The sequence below is a fragment of the Arvicanthis niloticus genome, chromosome 14 (genome assembly GCF_011762505.2).
Source record: "Arvicanthis niloticus isolate mArvNil1 chromosome 14, mArvNil1.pat.X, whole genome shotgun sequence".
Classification (NCBI taxonomy): Eukaryota; Metazoa; Chordata; class Mammalia; order Rodentia; family Muridae; genus Arvicanthis; species Arvicanthis niloticus.
The window spans coordinates 21,021,145-21,044,511 of NC_047671.1; the positions used below are offsets into that span (position 1 = coordinate 21,021,145).

The window sequence follows — 23,367 nt, forward strand, 5'->3', positions numbered from 1 at the left end:
TATGAAGCCAAGATAAATAAAAATCCATGTATTAATTAAACCTTACTATAAATAGTTGTTCTTGGAGCACTCAGTTCTTTGGCCCTTCAGGATAGTAGATTGTTTGATCTCTGCCCCAAAAATCCTACAAATCCTTTAAGAACTAATTAGTAAATCCCTATCTTAGCTGTTTTGTTTTGTTTTGTTTTTTGATACTGTCAAGAGGGAAAAAACACAGGCAAAAATAAAAACACAGCTGAATTCAATCTACCACCAGCAGCAGCGGGTTCTAGTTATGGGCCTGAAGCAATTATCTAATCTCTCCAAGCATGGTGTTTCTATGAATGCCTTCTAGGATCGTCTTAAGAGATACGAACAAGAGGGTGTGTGCCAACAGCTGGCCCTCAGCAAATGGAGGGTTCCTTGCCACTTCCATCCCCGGGAAGCTGCAGACCTTCTGAGAGCAGGTTGAATATTTGCCGTGTGCCAGCCTTTACTCTAATTGATTGTTCTGCACTATTTTATTAGATCCTGCAAACTTCCTTCTGAGTGAGATATCAATGCTATAATCCTCACTTCATAAAGGATAGAATCCAGGTACAAGAAACTCATCAGCTGTTTTAAAGTCACGGTTAATGACGACTCTACAGTTGGAGCCTAATGCTCTATGTTGAGGTACTGCCTGGACCCAGAGTCACTGCTTACAATGACTATTACACTGTGCCTATAGAAAAGGATTTTCTTTAAGAAATATACTGACAGAAGGGAGGAACTGCTTGGTAGGACCATCAGGACACTGAGGCTACGAGCACTCATACTCATCTATGCACATGCCACACAGACACTCTTACCTTAATCCACTTGTGCACACTTACAGACTCCCACAATTATATACCATAGGCACAGTTGTATACACACTACGTAGAGACTTACACATGCAGATACTACACGTATCATATGTAGATACATACACACACACATACACACACACACACTTCTTTATGACATTGAGAAATATTCCACATTTTCTAGACATGAAATAGTCCTGTGTATATAAGCATTCACATAGTTAAAAACAAACAAACAAACAAGGATTGGTCCCTCAAGGTTGCCTGGTTGAGGAGTTTTCTCCCATTATAAAGCACAAATTCTACTATATTGTGAATCCTAGAAAAGAATGCTGGCACCAGAACAGGCCTATACTTTGGCTAGTTTGGTATCTATAGTAATCAAATACACATCTAAGGACAGGTAACTTGGCAAGGCCAGACCTTATATCATCTTTTCTTTGTCTTATTATGTAGTTTTCCAAGACAGTATGGATATTTTCAACCCCCAGGTCCTCTAGCTGTATATCACACCATGCAAACAACAGCCTTTTCTGATCAGACTCAACTTTTCTAAAATAATTCATATACGGACTCAGCAAATACAGGCCCATGACCTCTATACTGCATATGCCATGGGATATGCTAGATGAAGCTGAGGCTCCAGCAGAAACCTTATAGGCTTGGTACTCTGAAGGCATACAATAGTACATTGGGTAGTAGCTATGGGAAGATACTCTCCAAGTGTCAGTCAACATGTACAATCAACGCTCAGGGAGAAGCATCAAACGTACAAAGTGATAAGCATAGCTCCTCCATCCTAAGAATGTACTATCTTTTGAGAATTGAACCCATGGGTGTATTAACAGATGTTACCATAAGAAGGCACAAAGTACCAAATCCAAATAGGATAGCATATTTCTGGTTATGGGGTAGGGTCAGAAAAGAGTGGCCCACTTAACTAGCAGACAATGCACTAAGTCAGACAACAGAAACACAAGGGCTGGTCTAGGAGTAAGAAAGAAATGTGCAGCCGGGTACCAGACACACAGAGTCTGTGGGTCTTGTAAAGAGGCCTAATGAGCTGTTGCAAACATCAGTCTTGGCTGTAGATAAAGACAAGGGAATAGCCATAACCTGATGACATGGTCTGGAAAAACCTAGGGCGAGTTTGGAATAGGTCAAGGAAGAGTGTGGGATAGCTGAGACTGACAGCTGCAAAATACAGAGCCTGTGATCCCAAGGAACAGAGAGAGAGAGAGAGAGTTTTTAAAAGAGACTGAAGGATTCTATCAACTGTGGAGAGAAGACTGGGAAGGAAGGAAGGAAGGAAGGAAGGAAGGAAGGAAGGAAGGAAGGAAGGAAGGAAGGAAAGAAAAAAAAGAGAGAAGAATGGTCTCCTGGATCGTCCACGAGCAGGTGACTCCAGCAGAAACAGCTATGACAGCTGTGGTCACAGGGCATGCGATCCAGGAAGTGACTGGTGACAGCCTGGAGACTTGAGATGAGCAATAAAACCTGAAGAGGGCTCTGAACAGGAAACTGTGGGGACACACGGTGGTCTTGGAAAACTGTGCAGGGCAGAGCTCACCCACAATGAGGCAGCCATGGGCCTCTGGGGAAAATCTGGACAGCTGAGAACAGGATCTGCCAGGAGGCACAGCAGAAGTGAGCTCAGAACCAACAGGCTCTAAGGAAACAGGAATAATACTGTAAATGTGAAGTTGCACGGCAGGTGGTGGAGACGGGAGAATGTAAGATCTGGGAGTTGGCTCCTAACGTGGAGTAGGCAGGGCAACTGCAAAAGCTGACTGTGTGCAGCCAGCGGTTTTAACTGTTCACCTGATAACAATGAAAAAATCGTTGGTCATAACTGAACAACAGAGAAATGGCTCATACGTAATCCATGAAGTGTGACATATACCTCAGGGTGATCGATCGCATTGTTGATCGGAGCTCTCTTCATAGATAATAACAGGAGAAAACTACAGAAATAGTTTGTGGCTGTTTTGAAGCCAATAGCAGCACAGAAAGACAACCAGACACACACCAAGGCTGCTGAGGAGAGACAACTGACCCCTATGAAGTAGTTTTACATACGCATACAACATTCACAACTGACTCTCTCCAGATGGCTCAGCAGAACTAAGGAAACCACAGGAATGGGAAAGAACAAACAAGCATACTCATGGATACCACAGAGAAACAGAAAAACCCAGCTTGGGAAGTGTCTAAAACAAACAACCCAGACTATGAGAAGTCACAACTAGACAGGGGAGAGAGAAGAAAAGGGTTTGCAAGGGAATCTACAGAGTGAGAAAGTTCATAAGCATCATCATCACCACCACCACCACACACACACCACACACATACCACACACACACCATACACACACACCATATACATACAAACAACACACACACCACACACACCATATACACCACCACACACCACACACACCCCACACACCCCACACACTACCCCACACACACCACACACACACAACACACACACACCCCACACACAACCCCACACACCCCACACCACACATACCACACACCACACACACCACACATACCACACACAATACCACACACTACCACACCATACACACCCCCCCTACACACACCACACACATACCATATACACACACACCACACTCACACCACACACATACTACCACACACACCATACACATACACACTACCACACACACCCCACACCACACACACCACACACATCCCCCCACACACACCACACACAATACACACACCACACATATACCACACACAGACCACACACACACCACACACATACACCACACACACACCACACACATACCACACACATACACCACACACCACACACACTACCACACCACATACCACTCACCCCCTACACACACCACACACACCACACATCACACACCACACACATACACCACACACACCACACACACCACACACACTACCACACCACACACCCCCTACACATACCACATACACACACACCACACATCACACACCACACATAATACACACATACACACTACCACACATACCCCACACACCACACACCACCATACATACCATATACACCCACACCACACACCCACACCACACACACCACACACACATACCACACACACCCCACACCACACACCACACCTCATACACACACCACACACACACCACCCATACCATACACACACCACACATACTACTCCCATACACCACACACACACACCACACACACTACCCCCATACACCACACACACACCACCACACACACCATACACACACCACAATACCATACACACACAACACACACACCCCACATGCACCACCACACACTACCACATACACACACATACCCGCACACACCATATACACCACACACCACCACACATACCCCACACCACACACACACACACACACACACACACCACAACCACCAACAGGCTGGGGTTGATGCACTAGGAAAAGGAAGAGAACCATCAGGAAGGAAGGCAGGGAGAAGGGGAGCAGAGTAGGGCACACCATGTGTATAAAGCAGCCATCGTAGTGAAACCCATTACTTTGCAATGCTAACAAAACTAGAATCCCAGAAGCAAATGAGACAACCAGTGCACATTGTCCTGGGGTGTCTGATGATATGGAGAACTGTTTCTAATGTTACTGCAATGGTCATAGGAAAACATATACAGGTCTGGCAGCTGTAAGCCCTGGTCATAGTAGGTTTTCTGTGGAGTTCAAAGATCTCACGAACAACACTAGATGGTAGTTTCTGCTTGGTGCCTAAAGACCCGGAGTGTCTTTGGGAGATCACAGAGGAGGGGAGAAAGCTGGTTTGGCAAGGAAAGCAGTTGGCTCAGGTGATATACCTTACTTTGTTATCACTCCAACTGACCTGGGGTTGAGAGTGCTTTCAGGAAGAAGTTTAGAAGTTAAAATGCTGGCTTAATTGAGATCCCCTGGCTTTAGTTCATGTGATTGTGAAGGCGGGTTTTACGAGGCCACCTATGGGGACAGAAGTGGCTCATACCTCTGGTGAGAATGGGGCCCCTGTGCTTCCCACTTTTCCCTGAGTCGGATCCTTCCGGGTAATTGAAAATTCCACTGGAGCTGAAAGTGAGAAATCCTTCCTGTTGGCAGCGGGTACTTTTCAATTCTGGGCTTCCTCGGAAGGTCAGAGGCACAGAGCCCTCAATAGTGGTTGCTTCAGACTGAGGTGTGCAACCTTTCCAAGATGTATAGACTGTAGCGTCTCGAAGACTGTAGGAGCTCAGTTCTCCACCACTACCTCCCGCCCCATTGAGCTGCTGTAACAGGACAGTGCACCAGGAAACTCCCAGCTGGACAGGAACACTGAGGTGGCACGTGGCTGGCTGGTTTGCTCTGGAGAGCGTAGTACATGGATACCAGCTTGCTTCAGGCTCTGGGACACAGCAGACCATATGGTGAGGACCTATATAGCATCACATGCTGGCTCTTCTCTGGCTCCAGCCCAGTTTCCAACTCTATCTCTTAACGAATCTCCTCCAGCCACTGTAGGACCACCCTCTTGGGTCAGGCTGCCTTGCTCCTGTCCAGGACGACATCACCCTCACTGCTATTCCATGTTCCTACCGGCTGAAGCCCCAACTGTCTCCTTTCCTAATCATTCAGAACACTTCCTTCCCGAAGTTGCAATGATTAGTGCAAGCAGACCGATTCTGTCTTCACTTCTCAACCACACACGATGGACCAATCATCCATCACTTCCGATGTTCATTTGTAGTTATCTTTCTCTGTGCTTTCCTTCTGACTCCCGGCACTAATAACACTAGGATATGTTTTCGTCATCCTGCCGTAACATCTACTACAATGGGCAGAGAAGGCACTTAATACTGAGTGCTCAAAAATACTACAATTTTTTTGATAGAACAGCAGAAGTAAAGATAAGGAAAGAAGCTGAGAGTTTAGTCTGTCAGAATATTCTCTCCTCCATTGAAAGGTGTATCTGGAAACTCTCCCTTAAGATAATCAATGCTAGCCTGTGAGAAACTCTATGGTTTCACAGCGAAATAAACTAGCCTCAGTTGATGAGAATCTGGTCATAGTTATCTGAGTAGCAAGAGAGCCAGATGAAACCAGACATGCCTACATCTTGATTCCAAAACATATACTGGAAGGAAAAGCTACTTAAAGGTGGTATAAAGACTATTCTTTATGGCTGACCACAAGCGATGGTGGGATTTTCTGTCTTACCTTAATTCATGCTAAACAGTATCAAATGAGAAACAGAGATATCTGAGATATCTGAACATTGGTGAATACCTGAAGCCAAGGGCAGAGGCAAAAAAAAATGGTTCATCGGGATATCCAGAAGGTCTCATTCTGCTCCACTTTAATTATCAGATATCAGAATAGTCAACATTTTCTTTAAGGGAACAGAGCAGGTCAAATGAGACAACTGTTTCTAAATAGTATCAAAGAGTTACTAGGTTTGTCCTGTTGGTTTTGTTTTGTGTGTGTGCACAATGTGTGTGTGTATGTGTGTGTGCAAGTGCATGAGTGCACTGCACAAGACAAGAAATCCTGCCATACTTTAATTTCTTCAAGATGGGAAGGACGACAGACTTTATTTATGGAGTTAGCCATCTGCAAAAGGCAACTGTCCACCTGCTGAAATGCACCGCAGATGGCCCAATAAAAGGTCCGAGCTGCCCACTGAAATCTCACAAACAGGGAGACTCCAGGGTACAGTACACAGATATTAGTAGAAGTCAATTCTTATTTGCTTCGAGTTCTCTTTGGGTGAGATATGACGGGTTGGGAGGATGCATTCATTCATTCGTTCCATATTAGATTAACCTCTCAGGGTGACTGAAGAAAGAAGAACAGAAGCAGCTACAACCTCTCTAGAAACACTTAATCCCAAAGAATAGACCAGTCAGCAACAAGGTCAGGGGGTGTGTTCCTTACAGGACAAATGCCATTCCCCATTGGGTGCCTCAGGAAAGCAGCATATAGCTAGTCTCCCGCCAGTCCACAGGCACCTTCAGCTGCCACAGTTCCTAGGAAATCTTTCCAAGGAGACAAAGTAAGTTGGGAACACTGATTTCTTGGGATGCACTCACTTTTGGGCACCTAGAAACATATTACATATTACATATATGATGACATTGAAGACAAATCAGATAAAGCTATGGTGATTCAGTTCCCCAAGGGATAGATGCTCAAGCCATATTTGAGGAAGAGAAGGAGGAACAAGGAAAGGAGGGGGAGAGGAGGAGGGAGAAAGGGGGAGGGGGGAGATGATAACACAATTATGTAGTTCACACTTTCCATGTCTTCCATTCAATCTGTGTGCAATCTTATATGGCAGAAATTGTGCCCATTTCATAAATACCTAAATCTAAGTCTTATGGGGATTTAGTCACTTCCTTATGCAAAAGCAACCTGACTAACTGCTAAGAAAGTCCTAGGACCAGGATCTTCACCCTTCAGACTGTCTATCTTGGAACAAGTTCATATTCACCAAGCACTTAAGCCTTGAAAGGTTTGAAGTGACTTACTTGGATTGCCTGTTTCCTCTGTGCTGCACACAATAGCCATTCATATATCCTAATTGCCCAAACATGGGCTCTGAGGCACAGGTAAAAACAACCTGCTGACTGCTAAGAAAGCTGTTACTCCAGCAGTCTAATTTGGAACAAGGACACTTATTCAAAGCACATGTAACCAGCCCTGGTGATACGGTCGTGTAATCCCAGCTACTTGGGAGGTTGAGGCTGCATAATTCAAGATTGCCTGTTCAACACCAACCAGAACTATAGCGTTAAAGGACTGCACAGGAAGCTTAGTAGCAAGACCATTGTCTCAGAACAAAAGAGGACCACGTGTGTAGCTCAGTGGTGGAGTGTTTGCCCCGGAATGGCACCTAGATTTCAATTCCCAGTACAGTAGAGAAAAGGAGGAAGAAGAAAAAGAAGAGGAGGAAGAAGAGCAGGAGCAGGAACAGAAAAAGGAGGAGGAAGAAGAAGAGGAGGAGGAAGAAGAGGAGGAGGAAGAAGAGGAGGAGGAGGAAAAGGAGGAGGAGAAGGAGGAAGGAGGAGGAGAAGGAGGAGGAGAAGGAGGAAGGAGGAGGAAGGAGGGGAAGGGGAAGAGGGAAGAAGAGGGAGGAGGGAGGAGGGGGAGGGGGAAGGAGGAGGGAAGAGGGAGGAGGGAGGAGGGAGAAGGGGAAGAGGGAGGAGGAGGGAGGAGGGGGAAGGAGGAGGGAAGAGGGAGGAGGGGGAGGGGGAAGGAGGAGGGAGGAGGGAGAAGGGGAAGGGGAAGAGGGAAAAAGAGGGAGGAGGGAGGAGGGGGAGGGGGAAGGAGAAGGGAAGAGGGAGGAGGGAGGAGGGAGAAGAAGAAGGAGGAGGAGGAGGAGAAGGAGGAGGAGGAGGAGAAGAAGAAGATGATGGTGATTTTATGGTTTAGATTTGGGACTTAAAAATACTTTTCCAGGTTTATGTAAAAGGCAGAGAATAAAGTCCTCAGTGCTCTTAGTCTTCTGGCATGTGCCTGTTTCAGGGGATAGTCCCCACCCAGTTCCCAGTCCCCTTTTCCCTCTAGTGTCCTCTGCCCTGTGTCCTCCTCCCTTTGTCAGCTGACAAATGTATCAGACTATCCATAAAAAGAAGAAGAGAGGCTGGACAGGCCAGACAACTCCATACAATCAGCTGCATTACACAAATACTACCAAACAAACATAATAAGGAAAGCCAGAGTCCAGTGCTAAGAGAAGTGTGAGCCCAACCTAACCTTTGAGAAGTGTCTTCTCAGCATATAAAGACAGAACTTGAAAAGCAGTCGATATAAAGAAATTCAGGAGATGGAGAGGTGGCTCAGTGGTCGGGGCATACTGCACTAGCAGGACCTGATTTGGGATTCCCAGCATCCACAGAAAAGCCAGATGTGACCATTCACATCTTTAACCCCAGTGTTGTGGTCAAGGGTGGAGATAAGCAGAACTCAGGGGCTCACTAACCAGCTAACATAACCAACACAGCAGGCTCGAGGTACAGGGAAAGGCACTGTGAAAAAGTATGAGAAGCAATTGAAGAAGACAGCCAGTATCAACCCCGGGCCTTCCACATGTGCCTGTATAGATAAGCATTTGTGTGCTCACAAACACAAGTAACCATTGTGTTTTAAAACTGAAATAAAGTTCAAAATGATAATACAAACAAACAAAAAAAATCTTGAGAAGACAAACACCAAGGCTCCTGAATTTGGCAAGCACAAACAGCGGGCTTAAAACTTACCAGAGCAGAGTTATTTTTACATTAGGACCATAGATAGTTTTCTCTTAAAGTATTAAAATGTGGTAGGGAGAGAGAAAAATTATATACAGTTTTTGTTTCCTTAAACACTCCAAATTTACAGTAATCGTGTTTTGCCGTCTAATTCCCACACAAGATTTTAACTTAAGAAAGACTTTATTTTATGTGCATGGCTGTTTTAGCTGTCTGTGTGCATGCTGCATACAGGCCTGGGGTCCACAGAAGTCAGAAGAGGATATCAGAACCCCTGAAACTGGAGTTAAAGATAACTGTGATCTGCCATGGATGCTGGGAAGCGCAGGCCCTCTGCAAGAGCAAGTGTTCTCAACCTCTGAAGGTATAGCCCCAGCACCCCAAAGCTAATTTTTGCCAAGCATAACGCCTCCAAATGATACCAGTACAGTTATGAAGAGAGGCTGAGTGTATCATGAAATGATCGATCTCAGTACAGGGACTCCCATGAGAAGGATTATAGCTCTGAGCCTCACATCACATAACATAACAGGTACTTTGGAATGAACAACCCAAATGGCAGGTTTATTTTAGCTCAGTTTTCAGAGGTTTAAATCCATGGGCACCTGGCCCCATTGCCTTTGTGGCTATGCCAAGGCAGACACCATATTGGAGACCAAAACTATAGACCAAAAGTGCTCACATCATAGCAGCAAGAAAGTCAAGGAAGCTGGGCATGCTAGTTTACATCTGCAAGCTAGACACGTGGGATCCTGAGGCAAGAGGACTGCTATGAGTTTGAGGCCAGCCTGGGCTACATAGTAGAAACCTATCTCAAAACAATAACAATGAAAGAAGCTAAGAAAAAAAATCGAAGGAGCCAGGGTTGCAACACCTCCTTAAGAACAGCAGAATACCCCTAATGAGGCTCCAAGTCTGTAAGTTTACCACCTCACAACAGTACTGTGCGTGGGCTGGAGAACAAGGCTCGAATGCCAACCTGGGTCTTGAGGAAGCGCCTGGGGAGGTCTGAACATAGCAAGGATAGCATGCAACCATTACTCCCTAGGTAGGCTGATACGAAGAGTCTCACCCCCTCAGCCTACTTCTTTTGGTTCATGGAAAAACAGATAAACAATATGCTATCCTTTCTAACAGAACTGAGTAGTTTCTAACTGCATCTCCCCTCTCCCCTTGTCATAATAATCATGGGATCCAAACCCAATGAATTTCAGACTTCTGATCTCACATTTTTCAAGTTCAAGACAGTGTTACCAGCTTCTGCTCTGGAGAATCCTACTTAGAAATACCTGACACATGTTTTAATTCTATTTGGTATTTATAGCAAAATGTATGACCAGAACCTATAAATATTTCTATTTTTTGTGGATAATTATAAACCTGTCTTTACTTATTTCAAATTTATTTCTGAACTTATACATTCAGAAAGGTCTCTACAGCTGTGTGAAGAACACAGCTGTGTGGCTTCTTGGAATAAACTGGGGCTTCTCAAATCAACAGCAAAGACCTGCTACAAACCAAGGCTCTGGTGCTGCAAGAACACATGAGTTCTCCTTCTCACACCTGCTATCCTCCATCCTAAAAGCAAACCTTGGTGAAAATACTCGTCTCTTTCCTTAACCAGAAAGCATGACATGTCCCCCTCCCATCCCGTCCACTTTGGAACACCATCAGACACAATGCCACAAGGGTGAGTGAGTCAGAGGGACTTACAGTTGAAGATGCCCGGCGGTGGATGCTCAGTCACCAGGAGACAGTTCTCTTCGTCACTGTTGTCCCCACAGTCGTTCTGTTGGTTACAGACCAGAGAACCAAGATACAAGCATTTACCGCTGGTGCAGGTGAATTTGCACTCTGGAAAAGCACAAGACAAAGCATGAGGCAGTCAGTGCTCGCTCGGTGCTTACAAGGTGTTGCCGCCATTGTCTCCCCCACCCCACTCCCACCCCCACTCCCATGCCATGGTGCATGCCATGGTGATTTGAGAACTGAGATTATCTAGAGATCCCAGGAAACTAGACTCAGAAGGGCCATCTAGATGAGGCTGGTCTTACATCGCAACATGGCCTGCCTGTGGTACCGCACTACCCACACACAAGTACACAGTTGCTCTCTTCCTTCCGTTGCTTACCCTACAAGTTATTCTGCTTCAAACCAACCTTGACAGCTTCCCACACCCTAACAACACATATATGATAAAATCTATATTTTATACTGTAAGTCAGGAAAAACCATGGTGCTCTACTCCCTAAGCAGCATGGGCATGGAAGGCCACACTGACAGATTAGAACATAGTATAGAGCCCACGCCCACATCCCTGCTGGTTGTACCGAACACAGGGTATCCGAGCTGTATAAATCTATACTTGGAAACGGGACTTTAAAATAAAACTTCCAACTTAAACAATTTTAAGCAATCAAAGGAGATTTTTAATTCAAAGAGATTTAAGCAAGTGAAAGAGAGATTATACAACAAAATATAGCCAGTTGTATTATGGATATGTATATGTATTATGTATATCATGGATATCACCTTGGACTCTTAGGTATACACAGAAACTAAGGAGCCACACAGGGTAAATGGCCAATAGAAGGAGCTTCAGGAAGAGTCACAGGTTCCCAGTGATGGCAACTACCACAGCCACCCCAGCTGCCAAGGTCTCTTCCTGTCTCAAATAAGAGCAGTAGACCTGGATCAAGTGTCAAGTCATTTCAACTCCAACTTCTTATTAAAATAAAATTCCAAATAAAAGCCTGTGCATAGCCCAACAATGTCTTTCCAGCTCTGCTAATCACAAAGAGAGTTTCACGAGCTGAGACCCTCTGAGAGGACAGCTACAATCTGAGAGAAAAATATTACCTGTTGCAAAGAACGGAAATCAAAGAATTTTTGTCAGTCTTTATGAGAGGGGCACTTTAATTTTTCCATTTGGTCACAATCTGAGAGGAGAGTATCGGGGGAAAAAACCACTCAGCCCCTGACCATGTGTAAAATAACAGGGAACGGAGTCCAAGTGCATTCATTCCACGAGCTTTTAGTTAGCCACAGCACCTAAGGCAGCCAGTCTGTGTGCTGAATGTGATCAGGTTCCACGGTACAGATGTGGCTAGAGCTGAACTCTCTCATCCCATACGGTGCAAATATTAAAATCCAGATGTTTGAAATCTCCTTTATGAAATGACAACTTTTAACTTAATGGGAAAAAAAGAAAAATGTCAAGGAAAGAATTTATTTTCCTTTCCAAAAGAAATATTGGACTTCAGACGAACGCCAAGCATGAAGAGAGCATCAGCCAAACACAAGTGCTCTAGTGTTACTGAGACAGCCAAACACTAACGGAAGACTGCTGCTGTTCTAGCTGAAAAAGCTCTGAAGCCAGGCCACCGTCTTTCAAGTTCATATGGAGCCTTAAAACGGCGAGAGAATATAACAACATGAGGTCCCCTCATTTGCTCCTATGACAAGTACTCAACGATTTGTAGACAGAGACATGGAAACATGGAGTTGGCATTCTAGACAGGGTGGTGCACACCTGTCTTCTAAGCACTTGGGAGAGTGAGGCACAAGGATTGGGAGTCTAAAGCTAGCCTTGGCTACATAATTAGAATCTTTCACAGGTAGGTAGGTAGGTAGGTAGGTAGGTAGGTAGGTAGATGATTGATTGATAGATAGATAGATAGACAGACAGACAGACAGACAGACAGGGAAACCAGCTGCTATAAAAATTTACAGCATGAATTCTCAAAAAGAACGTGAGGGGTTGGAGCTGGGGAGATGGCTCAGTGGGTAAAATGTTTCCTGTGCTTGCTGCCAAGTGTGACCACCTGAGTTTGGATCCTTGCAACCATGTACAAGACTGGGAACGGTACCATGTACCTGAAATACCATCAAGGGAGAGGGAGACCTTTGCCTGCTTGCTGACCAGACAACCTGATCAGCTGGTAAGCTTCAGGTTCAGTGACAGAGTACATCTCAAAATAATTAATGATGATGATGATGATGATAATGTAGAAAGTTCAAGGAAGACATGGAATGTTGGCCCCAAGCCTCCACACATGCAGGCACATGTACATGTACACTGGCTCACAGAAGTGGGAAGATACATACATGCAGACAAATACACACATACACACCCCAAATAAAACAGAAATGTGACTGATTCTTCTTCTAACTCCAAGGCCACACATTTTCTTCCTCCTATCCTTTGTTGGGCTAGCCAGTCTGTAACAGGCACTCGGTGAATACTGGATGTGTTTGACAACTGAATAATCGAGAATCTACACCTAAAGAGAAGTCCTTATATGGAACATCCTGTTTGTTAGGCTGCTGGCAGAAGGAGCCTCACAAAATAGTGTCAGGCCTCCCACCAACACTATCACAGCCTCCTCAGATCCCCATTTACTTCTCCCTCCCTCCCTCCCTCCCTTCCTCCCTCCCTCCTCCCCCCCCCCCACCCACGCAGGCTATCTCTGCCTCAAGATCTGCTTCCTGAATGTGTGGGACTCACCCATGGTAAGCATATCTATCCATATAAACCATCAGAACAGCTTGCTTTAAGTAACCCCTACTGGTGCCCCGGAAGGGCTTGTGCTGTGACCTCCTTAGCAAGCTCGTCCTTACTAGATAACAATGTCAACCCAGCAACTTTCACATTCACATAATCCCAAACTTCTCAGTGACAAGTCTTCAGTCCACATCAAACTAAAAGTCTATCGCATGACCACTTGAATCAAAATGAATAGATATCTGAATTTATTAGCTCTTCATGTGTTGTAGGAAAATACCTTTAAAATATAACTATAAAGCAATTAAGTGTTAAACTTTAATGGGAAAGCTGGGGTGAAATTTCAGTGCAGGGCAGAGCATTTGTTGATGTTGGCAAGTCTAGCATTGACAGAGGCCAGCTTCCAACATGACCCAAACTCTCCTATGAGGGCCATACCCACTACACTTTCCTAACCCCAAATTTACATATTCTGACTCTAACAAATGGGGCACTGTGATATTCCAAATACATCAAAAAACCTAAGAGAAGACTCTCATCCCAGCTGCACATTGGAATCCCTAAAATTACTGATACCTGTGTGCCAGCCCAGGCCACTGCTCTCATTGGCTTGAAGTGTAGCCTAAATAACAGGTGTTTATAAGAGTTTCTTTGAGCTATTCTGATGACAATCCAATCCCCCAAGAAGTGGGCAACTCACACGAAGCCCTCTCTTTGGCTAAGAATACATTATTAAAATATTTAGTGGTATTTTGTTAATGTATTTTTTAAGCATTTAAATACACAAGTACTTAGGTAATTCTTGGATACAGTGCCCAGTCTCTTTTCTGACAGCAGGATATTTCAGAAACCTAGGAACCACAACACGTTAGCATCGCGAGGCTGAAGTACAGGGACCGATGCATTTTGGTTCCCAAACTACACTCACACATCAGAACTAGGCTATATTTTCAAAGGAATAAAACTCAAACCAAATAAAGTAAACAGACTGTAGCTGCTTGTGTTACAAATGCTAATTATTCTCCCCCCTCAAAAAACAAAAAACAACAACAAAAACCTGTTTGTATGAGAGGGTCTGCACATAGCTTCCGGGAACCCGCCCCCAGTTGGTTCTGATTGGTAAATAAAGATGCCAGTAGCCAATGGCTGGGGAGGACAAACGGAGGTGGGATTTTAACCTTTCCAGGGCTTGGAACCAGGAGGAAGGGAAGGAGGAGCTCATGCTTTAGGTGAGTGTGGACAGAGAAGAGACACAGAAGTCATCATGTATAAAGAAAGCAAGGAGAGTGCCCTGGGCTCTGGGACAAAAAAAGGACAGCCCAGAGGACTACACAAATGGGTCTGGAAAAGCCAAGATGGAACATAGAAGTTCATAGTAGTAACTTGGAGTTATCGGTGGAGGGTAGATTCTAGAAACATGGAGGTTAGGCAGTTGCCCAGCTATTGTGCTGCACAGGGCATATTAAAATAGAAAGGTTGTGTGTGTGTCTTTCATTCAGGAACATAAACCATTGAGTCAGAAAGTAACCCACAACAGGATTTATTAATTAATTATTAATTCAACAATAGACAAAGTACTCTTAATGTACCATTTTGCCTATTCTTTCTGGACCTTGTTGAATATTTCTACCAATTTATAGTTTAGAGAAACCAATGATTACTAAACATTAGAAACATCTGGATGACAAAGCCACAGTGATTTCATATGTAGCATGCAAAATGAACTCAGAAACCAATGTTAGAAATCAATTGTGATATTTAAATAGCTTTCTTTACAAGAAAACTAAATTTTCAAATGAAGAAAATAACATTTCTTTATGCAGCAATTCTCTTTGATTTCTTATAAAAATTAAAAAAATGGGTGCTGGCAAGATGGCTCAGTGGCCAAAGAAGCTTGAGGCCAAACTAAATGACTTGAGTTCAATCCCAGAACATACATGAGTGTGTTTGTGTGTGTGTGTGTGTGTGTGTGTGTGTGTGTGTGTGTGTGTGAGAGAGAGAGAGAGAGAGAGAGAGAGAGAGAGAGAGAGAGAAAACTCCAGCAGTTGTCCTGACTTTTACATACCTGTTATTGCATGCACACATGCATTACCAACAACACAAAACACTAATATTAACAACAAATTTAAATAGATCTACTTGATATGGTAATAGTAAAATTCTTTCCAAATCTGGGGTCTTTTCTACATTGCTATATAAAACTTTGATGAATTCTTTTCAGGGTCTTAGATTCCCTTAGAAATTCATAGTTTAACATTGACAGGAACTTAAAAGATACACCAGGCAATCCAAAGTTGAAGAACAATTTTTCCATCAAATTGAGAGAAAAACCTTTTTTAAAAAATCATGGATGTCATTCTAATTATGTATAAACATATTAACCAGTAGGACATACCACATAGGAGAAAAGAAAGAAAATGTACAATTAGGAGTTTTTCTAATATTTTGTCAACTTTGAGGAAAACAAGGGAGTTTAGATCATGACACCAGAACAGAAATAGAATAACCTAGTATTTTATGTAAATTCCAAAATACTGAAAAAAATAGTTTGGTTTTTTTTTTTTTTTTTTTTTTTTTTTCAACAGGATCAGAAGCCGAAGAATCTGAGCATTCTAAACCCAAAGGCAGAACAGTGGAAGAATCTTCGGGACTGAATTTAATCCACTTGGTAGAGTCAACATTCTAGTAGCTAAAAGGCAACAGACAGTTGTTCTTGATTTTTCTCACACTCATTTAAAGTCTCATTTTCACAGATGGATTTTCAATCATAAAATAAGGACTTATATGGGGCCTTTGCTCTCAGCTGCTCTCGGCTGTAAAAATCGGCCTTTTCTGTGAATTGGCAGAGGAATCTTCGTTGAGCTACTCCTGTGAAAATTCATAGAGCAACGCTGACTCATTTGCTCCACACACCTACCGTTCACGGACCTGCAAACTGATTCTGGCTCCACCATTCTGACAACAAAGCCTGCAACTCGTAAGCAAGGGGGACCTTCTCGGTGGTCTCACACTGGGAGGGACAGAGAGGCCACACAGCTGTCAGCAAAGTACAAGAACTGATAGGCTCCTGAGCTGGCAAGATGGCTCAGTGGGTTGAGGTGCTTGCTGCCAGGCCTGACGCCTTTAAGACCCCATACCCAGGTGGAAGAAAAAACTGACTCCAGCAAGTTGTCTTCTGCCTTACACACACACACACTGCTGTGAAATGTTTTAATACAAAGTATGCTGCTGAGAAACATGGGTGAGGTCTAATATGCAGTGACCTATCAGCAGTCGCATCTCTGGCAACACACACAAAAAAAAATTAAAACAGAAGTTCCCACCCCTCAGCAATCCCTCTGCCCTGCCAGCTCACACCACAAAGGCAGAGGTATCTCTTCTGACACTATCCTCACTCAAAGACAGGCTTCGAAAGGGAGAACTTAATTCCCCCCTGTGCTTGTGTACTAAATTAGTTGCCTCACAAACATTTAATAAAAGTCCTATCATTTAGTGCCACTGATGTCACGGTGCCCTTCGTTCGGGAAGAGGAGTATAATACGCAGAGATAGCATTTACCCATTTGGTGAGATGGGCAACAAAGCCTCACAGAAGAGAAAAAACATACTAAAAGGAAAAAAAAAAAAACCAAAACCTCAAACCATTTTACAAGATGGACAATCATTCCCATTATGATACTGAAAAGATTCTCTTAAAATGTCTAAAATTATCTGAGAAGGTTACATCAAAGACACAATGTGCTGGCCCTAGAAGGTCAAAGTCTCAGTATGTAGGTACCTAGCCCTGCAACCGCCTTTCAGCAGAAAAACAAAACAAAAGCAACAACAAACCCACACCCAACTTTCCCCCAAATACCATTGGCCACTAACAGTCCCTTACAATTCAACACAGCATGGGACACTTTCCATGTCTTGAACGAATGAATGAATGAAGTTCTTCCTGTGCTTTTGTATACATGAAGTGTGAAGAAGTGTTTCTACTGACTTTTTAAGCAGAGTAGTACACAGTTCCAAAAGCAAGTAGGTAATTACAAGTCATCAGCTCTATGCTTTCGGTAACAAAAAAACGTACACCGGTATCTATAGGGAACACAGGGAAATGACTTTAAAGTGTGTGTCTGACTCGTGAGCCTGAGTCACCATCTCTGGGTGCTGAGTCAGAGCTGGCTTTGCAGTTTCTTGAGACTCCTAATGGTTTTAGAACTAGGAGAAACAATTTATATAACTTTCTAAAGATAATCATTTAAAAAGGAAATAATAAAGTTATGTTATTTCTTATGGCATCATCCAAATAGAAACCCTCGTCCACCTCACCCCACTTTGACAGAAGAAATGCTACTTAAGTTACATTTCCAGCAAGAAAATGAATAGGAGCCATTCCTGTGGAATCCTGGAGGGGGGTGGGAGGGGGAGGACACTGGCTGAGTAGAACCAAGGAGCGGAGGCGACTATGAGGCCTGAGAGGCAGGAAGCCTTTCTGATTACCCATTTTGCTTTTACTCTGTCTGAGACAAGAGGAAGTTTGAAGATGGCTACAATGTGACCCTTAAAATATATATATATTTTTGTAACAATGTAAACTTTTTGTTGCAGTGTGTAGCATGATGTACCTGTATACAATGATGTATCTGTACACAACTGTGCACACGTACACAAAGTTCAGAGCTACAGATTTATGCAAAGAAAAAACTACACATCCAGCATTATGCACAATATACAGAAAAATCATAGGGTCAGGATCCCAGATTCTGCTTTGCGTTGTTACAAGAATTGTGTTTGCCATGTTGGAAACAGACCTCATGGGGGGGGGGGGGGGCAGGCAACCACTGTGTGAGGAATCGTGAATGCCTTAATGGGAGTTGTTAATGGGGGTCTAAGTAAATGTATTTTGAATGCAACGAGAACTAGTAGCATTCAGCACCCATTCATATAGATTAACCTTGCAAAATCTTCTCCTGTGGTTGTTCTGCAAAGGAAAGAGTGTATATCATGAAGAACAATGAAAGCCCGGAGTTATCCACTGACAAGTGTCTTTTTTGTATGCATGTGAGGACCATACCCAAGTAGTAGGCTCAATCAATATATAGATGCACAGACATTTACAGAAGGAATCTTGGTCCCTAAGTAAGACCCATACAGTATGAGACAGTTATCTTCTGGCCAGCAACCATGTGTCAGTTACACATGCATGGATGCCTGAATTCCCATCCAGCACTGCCTGCTCTGGGCAAGGAGTATGTTCTGGGCACAAAAGAACCAGACAGAATTGTGTCCAGAGACTTGGAAACCTGGCTTTTCTCCAGCTCGCACACTAAATATTTAGTTTGTCCTCACGTTAAGACCATTGGGAAAATGGAGTTCCTGGATTAGATCAGAGGCCTGGTGTTTGAGTGAGAAATGCTAATTTCAATGGTCTCCATACAAGTACCCCACCTCCTCCAGTACCCTCCCACCGTCTAGGCATAAATCAATGGGATCAAAACAGAAGCCAAGACAGTTCTCTCTTCTCCAATTTTCCAGTGGCCTTCATGTTGCTCAGAGTCAAACTCCAAGTGCTCAAATCCCCCAACTTGGCCTGTTTATCAGCTCTTTGGCCTCTCCGTTCTTCCTTCCTCCTCTCTTCCTGTGAGAATACATACACATACACATGCGCACACGCACACGAATCCTAGGGTTCTGGCTCACCTGCACTTCTTTTTCCTCTGCCTGGGGTACATCTTTCCAGCACACAGCTGACTTATGTCCTCACTTCCCTCATGCCTCACACAAATGTCCTCAGTAAACACAACCCAGACGCCTGCCCTTGTCACCCTCTTTCTGCACCGTTCTCCTTTGCCCGCTTGTCTAACTCCACAGTTAAACATATGCTTAACGATCTGTCTGTCTGCCTGTCTAGCTATTCTCTATCTTGACACCAGAACAGAAACATCACGAGGGCAGGGTCTTTTCCTGGCCCAGTTTTACTGACGAATTCCCAGAATCTAGAACATGGTTCAGTATGTGCAATAGACATTCAGGAAACAGTGGCTAAATTGACATTGAAGCAAGAGCTGTAGAAACGTTCTCACGTTAATTACTGATGTCCCCTTGGGGTGAAGTTTTTCTTTAACTGAGCAAATACCTTCTCTAAGAAAATATATATCTTATACATGAAAAGAGAGGAAAGGGGGGGCAGACAAAAGAAGGAAATAAAACAAAAATATTAGCAAATCACAAAAGAATGTTAATGTAAACAACCAAACAGCTTTAAAAAACTATGCTCTTTATTTACAGAATCATTTCCTCTCTAGCCCACCATGTCATAAATATTTAGTCTTTTTCCCATCTGTCCCTTCCCAATTAACCTGGCTTAATTCCGAAATCACAATGTTCCCTCTCAGTAAGGCACTCATGTGTTACACAGAGAAAGCCCATTGTCTGGCTAAAGTGCTGGACTATTTACTCAGGAAACAGCCTGCAGCTCCTCGATTGGCAGCTTCTAGCATCCCGAGAACTGGGTGTCAACACTCAATACTCAAATTCTCCACCTGTCTCTCTTTCTATATCAATAGAAACAACCTGACTGATCTGGAACTGGAAAGACTCAAAGCCAGGAAGAAGGATGGCTCTCCGTCAATCCATGGGGTTCTGGTAGCTGGACTTGACTTCAGATGGTTATTTTTATCTTTTGGATTAGTAAAAAAAAAATCATTTTTTTTTTTTTTACTTTGAGCCTCCTGTAGTGTCTACTTAGTGTTCTTCATCTGTCACCTACCCTTTATTAAATGTCCTCTCTTAGAAATTCCTGCTTTCTGAGACATAATTAAAACTGGCCTCAACATGCCAAATGAATATACTTTGATATCCTACTGAGAGAAGAATGCTGCTTGTCTCAAAATAAGGAAAGTTTGCTAAAATGAACTATTTCTTCATGTTTAGATTGGTATTCCTGAGAGCATAAAAGAATGGTCTCTGGTGTCTGTAACTAACCAAATTAGAGGGGTGTGGTGAGTGGAAACCCATCGCAGGGAGGCAGGAAAGGGGAGGCAGATACTCCGCCCTTCTTAGTGTTAGCAGAGGGTAGAGCTTCCCTGCTGATCCAGACCAACCCTGATTGTACGTAGGGACTGTGTGTCTCAGGAACACTATTGCTGTGATGAACCACCACGACCAAGAGCAACTTGGGAAGAAAAAGGCTTCTTTGGCTTACATATCCTGAATCATAATCTCTTGAGGGAAACCAAGACAGGAACTCAAACTGGGCAGGAACCTGGAGGCAGAAGCTGATACAGAAGTCATGGAAGAGTGTTGCTTACTTACTTGCTCCCCATGGCTTGCTCAACCTGCTTTCTTCTAGAATCCAGGACTAGCCAAGGGTGGTACCATGAGGGCCTGAGCCCTCAGTCATCAATCACTAAATAAGAAAATTCTGTACATGTGTGTTATAGCTCAATCTTATGAAGCAACTTACGAATTTAGATTCCCTCCTCTCAGATGATTAGAGCTTGTCAAGTTAGCACACAACATGCAACTCTCTTGTCTTCTAGTGGATTCTATCATAGACACCACTGTATGGGGATAAACTGTTTACTAATGACAACATACTAAAGGCTAGAATCTCAGGCTCCACAAAACAAAATATATATTGTCCTGAGCATGCCCTTTTCAGATATAAGTCAAATAAGTATTTCCTAGTTTATCTATTTGTCCAATGATTAATGTTTCTGATAAACAAGAGACTTCAAGACAGTTTGATGGTCAATTGGAACACTGACAAAAAATTATTACCTTCTAAAATTAACCACCAATACATTTCTGCTCAATTCTTACCCAGGGCAAATCCAAGCACTGAGATTACAGGAAGGATCCCCAACCAAGGCTTTCAACTTTAAAATGTAGCTGTGTCCCCATCCCCATGTCCCAGATCATGTTCTTTGTTTTCATTTTCCTGTAACACTTGCCACCTTTCACTCAATCATAAGTTAGCCTTTAGTTTTGTGTATAGTCTGTTCTCAACAGCAGTAAGTTCTATGTGCATGGAATTTTACATCACACCTAGGATGCCTTCCCCGGCATCTCCACCATCCCCCAGAATTAAGTATTATTGCCTATGTTGCCATGACACCCCATGCCTCGCCATGTTTTCATCAACTGTCTGTCTTTCTGTCTAGCCCACCGGCAAAGTCTCTTGAGCCCAGAACACTAGCAGTGGTTTTGTTTTGTTTTTTTTTTTTGTTTTGTTTTGTTTTTTTGCATGACATGCCTAGCAAAGGCTGTTGCTGATAATTGGTTCAATGCAAATCAAAAAGCACTAGAGAAGGGAGAAGTCTGCAGACCCTGCGGGTATTTTGCCTGGACTTACCATCTATGGTATATGATATATGGTGTATGTTCACCAAGGATGAACATACAGATACAGGAACTAAAGAAACGGATCTGCCATGAGGAAGTAGCTGCAACTGAGAGGAAAACCATTGGCCTACATAACCACAGCTCTGAAGGGAAAATAATCTGGTTTGTGACTGAAAAATAAGGCAAGAACTAGAGAAGGACAAGAGAGGACCTCCATGAAAAAACAAAGTCCAGAAATACCGTCGGTCAGATCTACAGCACGGTTTCCTTAAGATCTCCGAGTGAGAGCAGGGGGGCAGGAAACCCCTCCTCCAACTTTGCCCTACATGGGTCTGTGAACAACACAAGGGCACCTCCAGAAGCAATTCTACACAAACAAATGAACGTTGAGACTTTGAAGCAGCTGGGTGTGTGTCTGCTGGCCTTCCCTATGTCCCAGGCTGGGAGGGAAGAGGGGGCCATCATTGAGAGATGCCTGTTGCCAAACCTGGCCCCCTTCCTTTTCCTTTTTTTTTTTTTAACTATTACCACCCTTAGCTTTAATGAGCTTTAAAGTAAATTCACCACAGCAGCACCCTGCCTCCTTTCTTCCCAAGCCTTCTTGGGATGTGATTGAGGTAAGCAAGTATCTTTAACCTCATTTGATCCCAGACGTGTCTTGATTCTGTTGCTTCTGCCTGATCACCTCTTCAAATACTAGTAGTGACCAACAGCCCAAGTGTAGATTAAATGCAACAAGACACCCAGCAGTAAATATATACACAGGCAAGGACATACTGTCCCCTTACCTAGCCCTTGGGTATTGAAAAACACACGTGGGAAACCCAATTAAGCAACACACAAGAGAGAAGGTTCTGGGATGCCGTGTGTGTGTGTGTGTGTGTGTGTGTGTGTGTGTGTGTGTGTGTGCCTGTGTGTGTCTGTGTATGTGTGTCTGTGTCTGTGTCTGTGTGTGTGTGTGTGTCCGTCCTGTGGAGCTGACCTTTCTATGGGAAGTCAAGCCAGCAAGGGAGTCAGGGCAAGATCAGCAGCTCTCTCTCTTTTCACCTGCAGAGTTAACTTCAAAAGACAACACAGGGCTGGGGGAGTCAGCCTAGTTCAGTGAAGGAGAAAGGGGATGGCCATTCTTCTTTCAACATACATCTTAATTTTGTCACGTTTCCATGAGTAACGTCATCATGATTAAATTTTTCCATTTTATATTTTAATTCTTTTGTCTTAGCATTCAATTTGGCTGAATAGACATTTAGGCTGCTCCTCTGATGTCAGCACCTATTCTCTGGTGTTTTCTGTATCTGATCTCTGACCCTTTCCCTCCACCCTCCTCATTCCTCCTTACTCTCTTTCCCTCCCCCCTCTTCCCTTCTTATGGTTTATTATCACCATTAGCCTTAAAACACTTTGAACTACATTTACTACAATAGCACCCTACCTCCTCTCTTCCTA

General features: G+C 43.6%; 1 protein-coding gene across 4 annotated transcripts in view; it reads right to left on the reverse strand.

The window, feature by feature from the left end:
* The window catches only part of Ldlrad4 (low density lipoprotein receptor class A domain containing 4), a 320,565-nt gene that overhangs the window by 142,490 nt on the left and 154,708 nt on the right, over nt 1-23,367 (reverse strand). For all 4 annotated transcript variants that reach the window (XM_034517657.2, XM_034517660.2, XM_034517659.2 and 1 more), the window contains exon 4: nt 10,801-10,941. In XM_034517657.2, the coding sequence (XP_034373548.1) occupies nt 10,801-10,941 (141 nt within the window). The remainder of the gene's footprint in view (nt 1-10,800; nt 10,942-23,367) is intronic.